Below are 16149 nucleotides of genomic sequence, written 5' to 3' on the forward strand. Positions count from 1 at the left end.
CTCTCCGCAAGAGGCTTCTTGCTCAAAAACCCTGCAGTACAGAGGAAGCCTTTGAGTATGTCTACACAGCAGCGTTACTTTGGAATAACTGACGTTACTCCAAAACAACAAAGAGCATGTCTACACAGCAAGCCATTATTTTGAAATAATGTTGAGCTGGAGAACTTCTTACTCCAACTCCTGTAACACTAATTTCACAAGGAGTAAGAGAAGTCAAAGGAAGAATGTTTTTCCTTTGATTTCCTATCATCTAGACAGCACCAAAATCCAGATTAAGCTATTTTTACTTCAGATATGCAATTGACATTGCAGAAGTTGCGTAGCTTAATTCGACTTTTCCCTTGCTGTGAAGACTTGCCCTTTGCCTTCTTTCCACAGCTCTAAGAAATGAGAATGACAGTTCCATTGTGTTTGTAGCTCAACAGGTTTAGAAATAAAAATCTTGAACTCTATCCTGCTCCCAGACAATAATGTGCCACACTACAACCAAGCCATTGGACCAGCCAAGTACTCTCTTCGGTTTGAGCTTAAATATATTTTTTTAAAAAGCAATTACATCACTGTTCATATGACCAGCAATTCCATGATCCCGGATTGGGTTGGGGGGAAAAAAGCACACTTATAAACTGTATTCTCAAAGGAGCATTTCAGATGACTACAAGTTATCACTACAGCATGTTTTTAGCCTTTCTGAAGACGTTGCCCAGGAATTAATGAATCTAGAACATCAGTGCTTCTAACAATAACCTAACCTTGACTGTATAATTGCATTAGTGAGGAATTTGATATTTAACCCATTTTTGAATAATTCAGCGTAACTTGTGGGTAGGAGGACGACGACGACTGGGGATAAAAGAACAAAATCCTTAAAGCTTTTTAGTCTCATTCAGTTCTCATTTTTAGTTTTTAATATTTTTACACTGAGTTGCATGAAAGAATATAAATTGAATTTCCAAAGGCCCTTTATTAACTCCACATCTTTCTGTGATTTTTAGAGTATATTAAACGCACCACCATCTTATTTTAGCCTTTCAGTGTATATCAGGTGTTTTTTTCCAGAGAGAAGCAATTAGAGGATTGGAAAATAGCACGCAGAATGCTCCTAAGAATTGATCCATGGAGAGTGATTCTTGCAGTGCCAAACAACTTGTGTCCCATGGCACTACTACAGTCAAGAGTTATTGCTATTTGAACAAAGCAACTTGCAGACACACACACAAAAACCTTGCAATTAAAAACAGCTTTGCAGCATAATTGATATCTTACCAGGAGCCTACCTAGAATATTTTATCAGGCTGAGTATGTGGTACATACATCATACATGCTAAATATAAGACATTTAAAAATTAAAGCTAACAATTTTACACATTAAAGCATTATTTTATAGTAGCTTTATCTTGAACTTTATGTTTGTATTGAGAAACCTAAAAGTGTGCTTTGAAAATAAGCAACACAGAACCCTGTTGCCTCTTGCTGCTTCCTGCATAAAAATGAAACCACTACAAAGCTAGGGATATTAGGAAAGGTTCTGCGGGAAGGAAATAAAATAAAACCAGCTTGTCAAATGGGACTCCCTGCTGCTGAGCACCATGTGGTGCTCTAGTAAGTTGCATCTGTTCAGCTATTATATATGGTGGTGAATATGATATAGATAGCAGTGACATTATCAAATATGCTGAATGGTTAAGTATCCATAGTGTAATCTTTTCATTTTTTATTTTAATTAGTAAAAGTTACTGTCATAGTAAATTGACAGATAATTATCATTGTGTGTCCCCCTAAATGAGAAAGCATTGGTATATGACCTATGTTTATAGATTCTTCAACATGCAGCCATCATGCAGGAGCTCTGAGTGCCTGAAAATTTCTGTGCTGAGGAAGGAATCGTTTACATGATTCTGCTAGAATTTAAGACTTTAGACATCATCCACGTTTTACAGTGAATGGGATAAATTCATCCAGAACTGCCACCAGGTGATGCAACTGTAAATGCACATAGAGGAAGTAGAAAGTCCACCCACGGTGGCAGAATGGAGTGAAAGAAAATGAGAAGTGCTACCAAGGAAGGGAGCAGATTCAGGGCTTCTGGGAATTGCACTGCTTTAGCCCTTCCCTCTTTGCTTTGGCTGGTACCGCTATTAAGGAGAACTGGCTAAAACGTATGCTGCTCACCTTACTGGAAAACCCCGACAGAAGACTTTTCTATGGGAGTGGCTTTTCACTGGATTAAAGAATCCAGGGATCAAATGCTACTGCAGAATCAGGTGTTTATACTTCCCTACAATTCCTTTTCTGAGTTGGGACCCAGTTTTGATATAAGACAATCTAGGCTGGCTAATGAGAACAAGGCTTACATTATCAACTACAGATTTTGTACACAATAAGTGGAACCTGACACCACGCTGTCCCAGTGTGAGGCAGATGTCAAGATAATTTCACATGGAATGAACGAAACTGAAGGGCTCACATATTCCTTTGTTCTTTCTGTACTTATTTCTTTTTTTCAGTGTAATCGAAGTAATTATAAAATGCCAAGAAATATGTGAGTCAGTTCCTTGAGTTAATCCACCCTCTGGAGCTCAAGAACTCTGCAGTTTAAATGGGCTATCAGGAACAGAGAGACACTTACAAAACACTTAATAGCAAAACACATCTGTTGTAACATTGCTTGTTATATTGAGCATTAACCACCAGTGTTGACAATATTAATACATTTAAAAGCCTTGTCACGTTCCATTGCTGTTGCAGAAATTCTGGGGACCAGCATGATGTAAACAGAAAAAGGAACTTAGCAGTGAACTGACTAATATGAAGAATTGTTACAGAACAATGGTGATGACCCCACTACACTTGTATAGAGAGAGTCTGGAGAGGTTTGATATTGAAAAAATATATTAAATTATACAACCTATTTACATCTGAAAAAAAGAGAGTGGAAAAATTATTTGAATCATAAAGCCACATTTTATTTTGGCTAAGTCAAGAGTAGTTTATAGATTTCAGGTAGTCAGCAGATGACACTGCTGTAAGATCAGAATTAGACATCAATGGTGCTGGTATAAAGTGAAGATGGTCTAGTGGTTCAGCACTGCTAAATTCTGCTCTCAATTACACTAGTATAAATCCATGGACTTTGTTGTAGTTTTTCCTAATTTATGCTAGGGATGTTAAAAATTGTGTACTTGAGTAAACATTTAACCACTAAATTTTTTAGAGGTTATACATTTACATGCAGGTGGGGGGGGGGTAGGTGGGAGCTGGTGCTTTTGGGGAGCAGCATGGGAGTGGGAGCAGGTGGCTCTGTGGGAGCTAGTGTGTGCAGGGAATCAACTTCTGCCATATACCAGCTCCCACAGTCCTGCCCCACCCTCTGTGCTGCTGCCTCCTATCAGAGGTAGCAGCATGAGGAGGCAGCCGGCTTCCCCCCAAGCACCAGTCCTGCTTCCCCACATCTCCAACACTGCTGCTCTGTGGGAGGCACAGGAGTGGGGTGGAAGGGAAAAGCAGGCAGCTCCAGGAGCTGGCACACACAGGGAGCCAGCTTAAAAGACAGTTTCTCATGGGCACCTACTCTTGCCCCCTTCCTCGCCTCCCTCGCTGCCTCTGATATAAGCAGCCTGGGCTTATTAGTTAATTGCGTAAATGACTATATGCTAATTTATACACTGTTGTAAAACGAGAGGACAATGAGGCCCAGACTGTTTACAAGATGCCTGATAAAATGGGAGGGAAAAACAATCACATGGAAAAACTTGAAATAAGTGAGCCAATTAATTAATTGTGAATTATAATTATGCAAGTATCTCATAAAAGCAGAACAATATGGAGGCAGGCTTTCATTATTAGTCCAACATGATTAACTATCATAGAAATATTTACTTAAATACTTAAAAGCAAAGCATGTTATCAGATTACCACTGCAACTTACACTTTCCAACTCAGGGCACGTCTATACTTATAGTGCAACTGTGGTACCTAGTGAAGATGCTACCCCACGCCAATGATCAAGCCTCGCCCATCAGTATACCTGCCCTAGAGGTGGTAGCTGTGTTGATGAAAGAAATACTTTTGTCAAGATATTGCTATCTATACTGGGAGTTCGGTGATATACTGACACCTTGCGCTGCAGCCCATCTTATGTCCTCATACTCATTTACAGCTCATACATTTAAAGATTTGAAATTAATGGGCTATTAGATCCTGGGATCTGGCTAATCTATGTACACCCAAACTTGCCTGTAGTTCTGTTCAGACCTGGTCAGCCTGAAGACTGCTCTGACTCACATAGGATACAAACTGCCTTAAGGAGCCAAAAATGTAGCTGACAGGACAGTGACAATGTTGGAAGCTCACATTATGCTGTTAGGTGAACTAGGAGTATATCTACAGTATGTGTTTATGTAAACGTTTTACTTGTTTTAGAGCATGTGGACAAGCTAAATGGCAGATGACTAATTTTACTATAGCATTATGTTCTTGTACATTGAACTAGAACAGGACATATGGGTAGTAAGTTCAAATTCAGCAATGATCTCCTTAAATTACTGGTTTATATTCACATAAAAGGGTGACATCAATTAGGTATGTAGAGATCAGTATTATCTGCCTGGCTAATCCGGAATTTGCCCTTGACCACAGAGAACATTTTATTCTATAAAGCACCCTTTGAACACATGGGCAAATAATTTCCAGTGATTCTGTCTTCTCCTTCAGGTGATATCTAACCAACTTATGTTGTTCTTACAACTAAGTGAGTCTTTAAATCTTGGCAGTGTGGTTAAAATGTCATTAATGTTTGCATTAAGGATTTTTGTATGTAGTAAAATTCTGTAAAATTAATTTAATGCCAACAAATTAACTTGATGAGGCAAGATGGCAAAAGGTAATATCTTTTATTGGCCAACTTCTGTGGGTGAGAGATAAGCTTTCAGCTAAATGGAGCTCTTCCTCAGTTTGAAAACTTCTCCCTCACTAACAGAAATTGGTCCAGCAAAAGATATTACCTCACCAACCTTGTCTAATGTCCTGGGACAGACTACAGTGTACACAAATTGCTACAACTACAGTGCACACAAATTAATTTGGTGCCCTGGCAGCCACTGTAGGACACAAAAGGGAAAAGAGAGCTATGTAGTTGAAGCTGGAAAGAGCAAAATCTGTTTGGAGCCAGACCTTAATGGCCACTGACCACTTTCTAAAATTTAACCCATTTGAGAAAGAAGTTAAACAAGGAAGTAATGAAACAGAAGCCAGAAAAATATAGCACAGGTTGGACAAGGAACAGAGCCTGATTGAGAAAAGAATTATTTATTTATGCATTAAAAGCATGCTCCTGAATCCCCATTTCTCAAGCCAAAAATGCTGATAAATATTCCACAGATGTTCTTGCATTTTCACATATAAACAACCAAGTCAAGAAACATCTTCAGGGTAAGTATCTTAGTATTAACCACCTGCTTGTTTAGTTCTTTAAAATGAACCTGAGCTAATCAATAATCCTACAGAAGAAGGCTGTTCCATATGGATGCACATCACAGTGAATATACTGAATTCTTCGTTCCTCCAGCAACATACTATACATCAGAGCTATTCTGAGGGGAAGAATTAGTATGTTGTAATTGATAGCTCCCTGGAGGTTGCCACCTGCTTTCACCAGGATGTACTAGGATTCCAGTTCTTAGTGTATACCAAAGAGAATACTTACAATGAGCACGAATTTGTGCCTGTGCATTCAATGAAAAAAATTACTGATATGAAGAAAGAAAAAGAGAAAGAGAGAATCTACCATTTAAGGCACTGGAAACAAACCCGTATAATCATTCAGAATTTTAAAGTGACAAAATGATAATGTTAAGATTAAGAGAAACTTTAGAGAGATGCCATCAAGCTTAAAGAGAAATCCTGCCTATATTTAATTACAGCTTCCTAATCTTCCAACTGTCACCCCACTTCTTCTGCTACAGAAACAAAATCAAGGTTCTGCTTTCTCAAATTTACAGATAATTTTGTATTTCTTCTGCCTTCCTTGGTAACTTTTTTTTATTCTTTGTACAAAATGGTTTGACCTGACTCTCTCTCTATTCCTAAACTGCTTAACTGACATTTAGGACCTCAAGTTATTTAATTGCTAATTCCATGCTTGTAGCTCTCACTTCTGCTGGGGCAAAATCACTGTGTATGTAAACTTTGCACCACTGAAGTTGATGGGAGTTTTGCTACCATATTCAAGAGACAGGATCAAGCCCTTAGCACTACAACTGATGGAAGGGAGGCCATAGCACCAGCAGGACTCTCCTCTACACTGGTGCTGGGACCAATATGTGGTGCTGAGGCTTGAAGAGTACCGACTACTTAACTCTGTTCCTGCTTTGGGTACAGCCTTTTCTTTCATCACAGGACAGTAGGTGGAACAATCCCCCAAAATATGTTCTTTTCTCCTCAGTTCCATAGCAAGAAACAAGGGAAAGAGGGATCTTCTCTCCATGACAGAAAAGAAGAAGAGGTAGGTTGACCATATTTCCCTATGCTGAACGTAGGACACCTGGTAAAATTACTTTTATTCAAGTGAATCAATGGCAATCAAACGATGCAATAAACATTTCAAACAAACATAAAATTGACTGAGCCCTCTGTTGAAAATAAATATGGCACAATTGGAATCTTTTCATTTATCTTCTGATCTTGAAGGCTTTAGAATTCAAACCAAGAGGGGTAACACAAACACATAACCCTGTACTATATTACTTCTAACATACAGGGAGTAACTAACTGACCCAACCTTCCCTGCCTGGCACTCTTCCCCCGTCTATGCCTGGCTGGGCCCCCAGGATGGAGCTGCATCTCCTAGTACCTGGCACCACATCTTCCCAAGGCAACACATGTGGGTATGCAGAGTCACATGTCCTCCTCCCCCAAATCCTATCAAGGTTCCCAGCGCAATGTGACCAGCAGCAATCTTGGGGGCAGGGGCAGAAGGGGAGGAAGGGATGCTCTGCTCAGTGTCTTTGCTGAGCTTATCCCTTCCACCCCTCTGTGTTCGGAAGCAGTTTGTCCCTTACTGCCTGCACTGTCAAAAGGCAGTTTACCTCTCCAGGGTGCTGCTGGCCACCAACTTAACCCAGCCACTTGTGCCACATGGCGGCATCATGGGATGGAAGAGGGTAAGCCCTAAGGAGGCTTTGTGCACCAGGACCTTAGGAACCTGACTGCTCAGAGCTGTTCAAGAAAATATCAACCTTCTTTGAATAAGATTTTCTGGGGAATGGACTGCACATGGGACTCAAGGGGCATATCTACACATGCTAAATGCGAAATAAGCTATTTAGCTTGGGTCAAAATAGCTTATTTCGACATTTGGTGCTATCTACACAGCAGTTATTTTGAGATTGAGCACCCCCGACTTCTCTTACTCCTCATACAGTGTAGGTTACAGGAGTTGGAGTAAGCAAGTCTCCAGCTCAACATTATTTTGACATTATGTCGAAATAAATATCAATTATTCTACACTACTGTGTAGACATAGCCAAGATGAGCAACTCATAAAGATCTTATATAGAACTATTCTCTTTTTTGTTAAAAAAAGATTTCTACTAACAAACTGGTACATTAGCTGAATATTTTAAAACATAACTGTTGCAGTGATTTTTCTTCAATTCCAGATTTTTATCCTGATCAGTGAATAAAATGATTAATCTAGGGAATATGTGCTAAATGGAACAATTTACTGCTCCCATACTAATTACATTTGTGTACACTGAACCACATTTCTTACCTGCTGGTCCAGTCATAAATAATCCTTTTGTGATTGCCTTGTGTTTGTGTCATTGTTTACTTGAGTTATAGAACCATATGCAAATCTGGAAATCTTTCTTTCATAACAGTCTTGTCCAACTCATACTAACTAAACTCATACTAACACACACTGGATGTTTAAGAAATTTGGTATTCACTGCTCACAATTATTAAATGCTCTCTGGTGTTTTCTGTATTGTGAAATCTACACATAGAGGCTATGTCTATACTGCAGTACTATTTTGGAATATCATAGGTATCCCCCTGTAAACCTCATTCCACGAGGAGTAAGAGATGTTTCAGACTAACAATTTCTTTTGAAATAAGTGATGCATAGACAACACCAAATTTCAAAATAAGCTATTTTAATATTAACTAGAAATAAGTTTCGCAATTTGCATAGCTCAAATTGCCTAGCTTATTTCAAACTCCAGATGCATTGTAGATGAAGTCTCTGGGTATGTCTACACTAGCCCCCTAGTTCGAACTAGGGAGGCTAATGAGGGCAACCAAAATTGCAAATGAAGCGCAGGATTTAAATATCCCGTGCTTCATTAGCATGTTCCCAGGCGGTCACCATTTTGGAAACTGACTAGCCCGGAACTAGCTGTCTATGCATCACTTATTCCATGGAATGAGGTTTAACTGTTAATTTGAACTAGGGGGTTTCATCTCGGAATCGCGCTTCTCTGCCGCATATAGACACGGGCAGTTATTTCGGGCTAGTCAGTTTCCAAAATGGTGACAGCCTGGGAACATGCTAATGAAGCACGGGATATTTAAATCCCGCACTTCATTTGCAATTTCGGTCGCCCTCAGCCTCCCTAGTTCGAACTAGGGGGTTAGTGTAGACATACCCTTAGTGAGTATAATGAAAACTACAAATACTGCAAATAGTAAATACTTTGTTGAGATAATGCCCATGTTTTTCAGTACAATACAACAATTATACTGTGTACATACATTCCATGCTTCCATATTACATGAACCAAATTAGGGATCTAAGCAACTAATCGACTAGTCAACTATCCGGTAAGTCCCAGGTCACTGCTGTTCTTAATACATTTAAGGAGGCAGAGCAGCAGCGGTGCTAGCTAACCCCACTGCAGCTTCCCTGCTGATCAGCTATATGATGGAAATTCCATCAACTAATTGATTAAACTAAATGTAATGTCTCTAAACCAAATATATACACACACTGCATATTAGTATAGCTTTGCAAGGAACCTCTCACGTCATAAACTAGTTTTCCTATGCATAAGGATGACAAGTTTTAAAAAGTTATATGCCTTTTCAGAGGCTCTGTGTGATGCTCATATATATATATATATATAAAATTCATAAACTCTTACACATTAATTTATCTATTGAAACATTGTTGATGAAAGTGTGCATATAGATTAGAGAGAAACCTATCATTTTATTCATGCTCAGACGACTGCTTTCTAAAAGCCATACTATTTTCCCTCTTATTTGACTGTTTACCTCAGTCAATCTCTGATGTGACCCTTGTTAAAGTTTTTAACAAGGTTTTAACCGGAGTGGTTAAAAATCTATCTACTTCCTCTGTAGAGGCAAAGACATAACTAAAATACTACAGTCTCTTTAACTCTCAGTATAAGCTCACCATGTTCATTTGAGTGAGAGACTCATACTAATTGCCCGTTTCTCTCAATCCATTCAGACTATTATACAAGCCATCAATAATGAAACAGGATATAAAAACTGCTACTTCTTCCCTTCTTAACAGCCTTTACCTGCTTGAGAAAGGTCACAGAAAGTGTCAGAAGGTCACATAAGCTATATTTGTATCAATCTAAAAAGGAATCGAAGACAGGAGAGTCAGACATAGACAATCCCAAGAGGAAAGAAATCAACGGACAGTACTAGAACTAGCTAAACTTTATCTTGAGAACAGGTGGAAGAAGTGGCACTGATGAAATGAATGGAGACAGATGAACCTTGGATATGATATCTGCTTCCTATTACTGCGGCCCACGACCAGAGGTATTGGGCAGGAACTACTCTTCATTACAGTACTGGTCAAATAAAAAGTCACAACCATAAAAAGCAACTTTTTTTTTTTTGATATTATGTCAACTAACAGACTTTTAGTTAAAACGTAAGGTGCAAAAATTCCCACTTCTAGAATTAGAAAGCTGCAGTGGGGGGTGGAATTTTATTATAATTCACCTGGGAATTTTAAATACTGACTCTGGGAGTGCTAAGCATCTGGTGGAGATACAGATTACATAGTATTTGAAGTGTCTTCCATATTAACCGTAGTTATTTGGGAGATACAATGATTACTTCAGATGAATTGTTACTACTCTAGTGCCAAGGCTGTGATTCAGATGATCAAGTAGCAATTTTCTAAATCAGAATTGGTTATGAGCTTGGTTTCATTATTAGATTTACTTCCTCCTACAGCAAGCAGTATGTGTTTTCCCTACATATTATTCTAAGTTTCCTTAATCAAACTTCTGGTATTCTCTTCTGCTCTCAAAATGAAAGATTTTAAAAGGAAGCTGCTCTCATCTTTCTATTCTGAAATGTCATATGTCAAATACCATTCCCCAACGTGCTTGTATAACCTATTTCACATTGAGGTTTTTGACTAAAAGCAGTAGTTCTGAATTTCCTTGACCTCCATCATAATGAAAATTGCCTCCTAACCGATTCTACAAGTATGTATAATGCTTAGCCTTTGGAGATGGTTCAGGTATGCTATATAATACTAGAACTTAATATCAGACAAGAACCAGCTTTCAGTGTACTTTAATACTGAGGCATAAAGTGTAAGAGGAGAACTTACTTTGAAACAACATGTCTGATTTAAAAAAAGGAGTCTGTGCATGCATATGCATTTATTACAAAGGTCACTGTAAATCCATTACACACCTGCTCAATAGATTTTAGATCCACTTGTGAATATACTAGATTTTCACATATACTTGTAATAAAAGTGTTTATAAAAATGTATTGATCTAGGGCATGCACCTGCTAAGTGAAATTACGGCTGCTTTCATGCTCCATCACCCAATCAGGTCCTATTTATATTTTGTTTTAATATTAAACACTAAAGTTATTGCTCTTCATACAACATCATTGAGAGATGTAATTTTTGGATGTCGTATAACTCTAGAATTACTACTAGGTTACAGATGGTTTAACCTTTCAGAACGTTTGCATGTGCCAGCAAGAGTGAGAAAAAAATTAACTTTAGTCCAAAACATTTTACACATGCAATTTATATTTAGAACTCTGAATTTATACACACAAATTGAGATGAAGGTCTCCTAACTCCACACACAGCAAAAACAAAGTTTAGATAAAAAAATTTCAAAAGTGCTTAAATGACACAGGCACCCAGATCTTGTTGACTTTCAATGAGTTATGCTCCCAAATCCCTTAGGTGCTTTTGGAAATGTTGCACTTCAACTTTCCTTCCAAAACTATGCTGATTCCTAATAGTTACTGGCAAAATACATTCTAAGATTCCTCTAATACAATTACAGTGGTGCCCTTCAAAAATGTTCTTATTGCCATACATATCCTTCCCTATTTCCCCATGGAACAAGTGAGGAGAATTTTCAAAGTTTTGCCTACTTCTGTCAGGGACAGATTGAACCAAGGCATCCAGGAGGCTCAAGAGCTAGCAAGTGCCAACCTCCTACCTACTGATTTCCAAAGGTTTCTAGATGAGAAATGGAATCTGGATAGAGGACTCCAGTCCTAAACTCTGAATGCCCAAATGCTGGCCAGCCGGCTTTGTTCACAGCTTCTATTTAAATTAGCACAAAAACCAGAAGTTGTCCATGCAACTGGGTTTTACCTTTTTAGGGCTACTTCTCCTCTAAGATCTGCTTCTACTGATCTCCTGGTAACCTGATCCTGCCTGCATCCAGACAACTTACTCCTGATTTTCTCTGGCCTGTCTTGGACCTGTCGTATCTAATCCAGCCTGTTGATTCCTGCTCCAACACAGCTTGTTCTGCAGTTATCAAGTAATGTGGAGAAGCTCAAACATCACTGATGCCACAAGATCAGCAGGACTCAAGTGCCATTTAACGGAGCAATACTGACTAGAAATTCTAAAGGGCAGCATCTTGTGAGACACCTTGAAATATTTTTCAAGGCCAAGGAGAGAATTCTGGCTGTATTATATATCTGCCCTAAGTCTGACCAGACTGACACTGGATAATTTGTTTTTCCCATCCCAAACCCATTCTAGCCTGTCCATTCTCCCAAACAAGATCTCGAAATCTTAGAAATACTCTTTAGTTATACCTACATTACAAGCTAGGAGTATACAAGTGCCCACACGAGCTCTTATGAAGCTAGTATGAGTATTAATAGTAGTATAGCAGCAGAAGCACAGGAGGAAGTAGTGAAGGCTCATCTGAGGCACACTGAATATATATATACCCACTTGTTTGTACTCATGTACACAAGCAGGAGAATCACGCGCATACCTTGAAGTATACATGTAGCTTTTGCTGGGTCCAGAAAAAGGAAAATGCTGCCACACAAGCCTCTAGACCAGGGGTGGGCAAAAAGGTCTCCACGGGCCGGATCCTGCTGCTCCTCTGTCCCCAGGACAATTAGGGCCTAGGGGTGAGGGCGCACATGAAGCCTTCTCCGCTCTGCCCCCCCTCGCCCCTTCAAAGTGCCGTGCTCTACTCTCAGGGTGAGGGCAGAGCAGAGAAGGCTTTCTATGCTCTCCCGCCCCAAGGCCTTAATTGGCTTGGGGGCAGGAGAGCCTCCTCCCACCCTGCCAGGAGCACATGGTGCTTTGAAGCACTGTGTGCAGCTCACAGGGCTGAGGGGGAAGAGCGGAGGAGGCTTTGATGATTGGCCTAGGGGCGGGGAGCATGCCAAGACTCTTCCAGGGCATGGGTGCCTTCTGGGAAGGGGGGGCAAAGGACTCCCCCACCCCAGACACATTCCTGCTTAGGCCCCACCCTTTCCTGTTTAGGCCCAGGGCAACTTCAAAAATTTTTGAAGTGACCTTCGGGCAAAAATTATTGCTCACCCCTACTCTAGACCCACCCTCCTGCACATTGGAGAGAGTGTGCACCCATGATCCCTACTGCAAGCCAATCTCACATGTGCACTTAGGCCCAGTATTTGCATTATTCCAGATACCTCTTGAGGAAGTCATAAGATAGCATCGGGAACATCAGATAAATGGAGGTAGTCTGATAATTATCTTGCCTAAATCTGACCAATTTGGAAATGCAGTAAAACTCAGATCCAAAAGTTCTGTGTTACTCAATATTTCCATCTTGCACTAATGCTGATATAACTAATCAACACAAGCATATACTCTTGATTTATTAAATCAATGTTTATTGGATTCCTACATGGCCCATTTAAAACCCAGTACCTGATGCACTGCTCTCTACAATTTACTGTCTCAAACCAGCAAACTTGTAGAATTTTGTTAATATTTCTGAGCTACAAAAAATGCTCATTTCTTGTTTTATTTTAATGCTTTGTTACTAGAACTCTGTATAAAGAAAGAATAAGTCACTCTGGGGCAACATTATTTACAACTTCACTAGGATTTTTGCTTTGTGAATATTTACTTATAATTGCTGAAACGGGATTTCTGGAGTGTTAGGATTTTGATAGACTTCTGGTACCGTAAATCTACCCTTTCCAATATCCTATTGTGATGCTGAAAGACACAGCAAAGTCATTACAAAGCAAGGAAAATATTACCCCGCTTTGGAGGGACCTTGCCACTGTCTGGAAAGCTACTTAGCTAAGTCAAAATCTTGCTCCCCTGAAGTCTATGGAGGTATGTCTACACTAGCCCCCGAGTTCGAACTAGGGAGGCTAATGTAGGCATATGAAGTTGCAAATGAAGCCTGGGGTTTAAATATCCCAGGCTTCATTTGCATGTTTCCGGATGGACACCATTTTTAAATCCCCTTAGTTTGAACTGACTGCCCACGGCTAAACTGGGAGTTTTGCCAGTGATTTCAAAGGAAGATGAAGGATTGGGCACCTGACGTTGTCCTGTGATTGGAAGACACACTTTTTAATCAAGACAGACTTGATCTCTGAAGCTTGCCTTGAAAAATTTGAACTCTTGGATCTTTTGGCATCAGAGAGAAGTTGCCTTTTGAAACTAAGACTACACTATGCAGTCAAGTAATTGGATAAAATGGCTGACAATTAAGGAAAAGCATGAAAAAATGGAAGTTCATGTAAGAGTTTCATTCTTTATCTATTTGATCAAAGCAATAAGTGGAAGAAGGCTCTAGACTGCAAAAGCACCTTTACCGAAACAAAAGGGCAAGGTGTGTAGGTACCAGGGAATTGAACACTGTAGTTACTGTAATTCAGCAACATACTCTAGTATGTCAAGTATCAGAGCTGTGTTAGTCTGTGGCTGTGTTAGTCTGAATCTGCAAAAGTGGCGAGGAGTCCTGTGACACCTTGTAGACTAGCTGAAGTGTTGGAGCATAAGCTTTCGTGGGCAAAGACCCACTTCGTCAGATGCATACTCTAGTATGGTTTGGAAAGGATCATTGCAGAAGAGTAACTGGTCACATATAATTAATTCCTTTAAAGAGAAACTATTCTTGTTTCTGGAAATATCAAGGTTCTTAAATAAAATTCAATCTAATACATAAACAAAGTTGAAAATAATCTGAGCCACAAGATTTTTCATTATCCTAGTTATGTTTATTTCAGCAGATCATTTATGTTGCCAAAAAATCCAGATGTTTTCAATTTTGATTGCTAGTTTATTTCCTTGAAGGCAATTGAAATTACTTTTCTAGATTTCCCAGTGTGACAACTGTTTTTTTACTAAAAAATATTTGTGCAATTATGGTAGAACTAGTGGACTCCTTTCACTATTAACAAACTAATCATGATTGAACATATTCGTTAATTCCAGCAACACATTTCACCTGAAACCCTTCTAAGCACCTGCCTCTGACATTTTTAAGTCCTGTTTCATGTAATTAAACTGGAGCAAACAGCTATATTTGTGTAGCTATTACAGTGCAATTTTAATTGAAAAAGCCATACAAAGGAATGCTACATAAAGGCATTTTGAGTTTGTCTGAAGTCCTGTATAGAACTCTATCTCATAAGCCATAATTATTTAATTCATTATTGATCTTATTATACAATAATTTTGATAAAGAGTAGTTAACAGAAATACTTAGACTGTAAAAAGGTATGATCATTCAAGACATATACAGAAACAACTTTCAATTTGTTGATAATACTTACGATATGTAGCTCTAAATAGTCTCCAAGCCCCGTAGAACTGTCTACTCGTACCAAAACTGCTTCTTTTTGAACAGTGCTAAACCCTATTGCCAGTCTGTCAGCACGAGTGCTTGGCCGATCATTAGGAGGCCACGTGTATGTGATCTGTCCACCACCTTTGCTAAAGATATATGTTGTTCCTGCTGTAAAACAGAAATAAAACCATTTAGTTCATTTGTACCAGTGCCAAATGACATGGCAAAACATGTGCTCTATAACCATCAAAATTTTCTCTAGAGAAAAATGAACTGCCGAAGCGAAGCAAAAACTATATCACAGCTTGGAAGGATCTTAAAAATTGGTCAGCAAAATTTTTTTACAGCAAACTAATTTTTTTTAATACAGTAGTCCATGCAGAATACAATATAACTGCACACCATTCTAAGGACTATGGACCTGATTCAGGAAAGCATCCCAATTCAAAATTCAAATTCATTCAAAAATTCATAAACACATAAATTCAAAAATGCATTTAATCATGTGCTTAAAGTTAAGCTCATGCTTAAATGACTTCTTGATTCTTCCTAAATCAGAACTTAGATGGAGAAGAACACACATAAGGCAGTTATTTCATGACTGACTAAACATGCAACACTGTATAACCATCTCGGCAGTGAAAATGGCAAGCAAGATATGATGGGTCATCCTACACAGCGAAGCAAAATGTAACAAATACATTCAGATACAACTTTTATGAGTATAGCTTTTATCAGCTTGTGACAGGTAAGATGGAAGGGCAGCAATGTGCCTCTTAATGAATACACAATCTATTCAAGCATTGTCAAGAGTTATTTGCAGTAATCAATAATATATTAAGTTCCAGTAATTAGGAGAGTTCCCAATAGCAGAAAGCTTTTCACGTTATTCACAATACTAAATATGCTCTTATAAAATCTAGGTACTGTATGAAACAAATCCTAGGGTTCTATAAAGAGACTTGTTTAAAGGGCTCACGTTTAACTTCATCACTATTTGCACATTTTCTATGATCTAACATCACAGAGATTGGGCCAAAAGAAATCAGATGAGGTTCAAAAGGGCCAGCACTTAGGACAGAAGAAT

The 16149-nt window shown here is 38.9% G+C and overlaps 1 protein-coding gene across 13 annotated transcripts in view; it reads right to left on the reverse strand.

The window, feature by feature from the left end:
• The window catches only part of NRXN1 (neurexin 1), a 1118405-nt gene that overhangs the window by 304647 nt on the left and 797609 nt on the right, over positions 1 to 16149 (reverse strand). For all 13 annotated transcript variants that reach the window (XM_075925467.2, XM_075925456.2, XM_075925455.2 and 10 more), the window contains one exon: positions 15049 to 15230. In XM_075925467.2, the coding sequence (XP_075781582.1) occupies positions 15049 to 15230 (182 nt within the window). The remainder of the gene's footprint in view (positions 1 to 15048; positions 15231 to 16149) is intronic.

This window comes from Pelodiscus sinensis, chromosome 3, assembly GCF_052426305.1.
Source record: "Pelodiscus sinensis isolate ZL-2025 chromosome 3, ASM5242630v1, whole genome shotgun sequence".
NCBI lineage: Eukaryota > Metazoa > Chordata > Testudines > Trionychidae > Pelodiscus > Pelodiscus sinensis.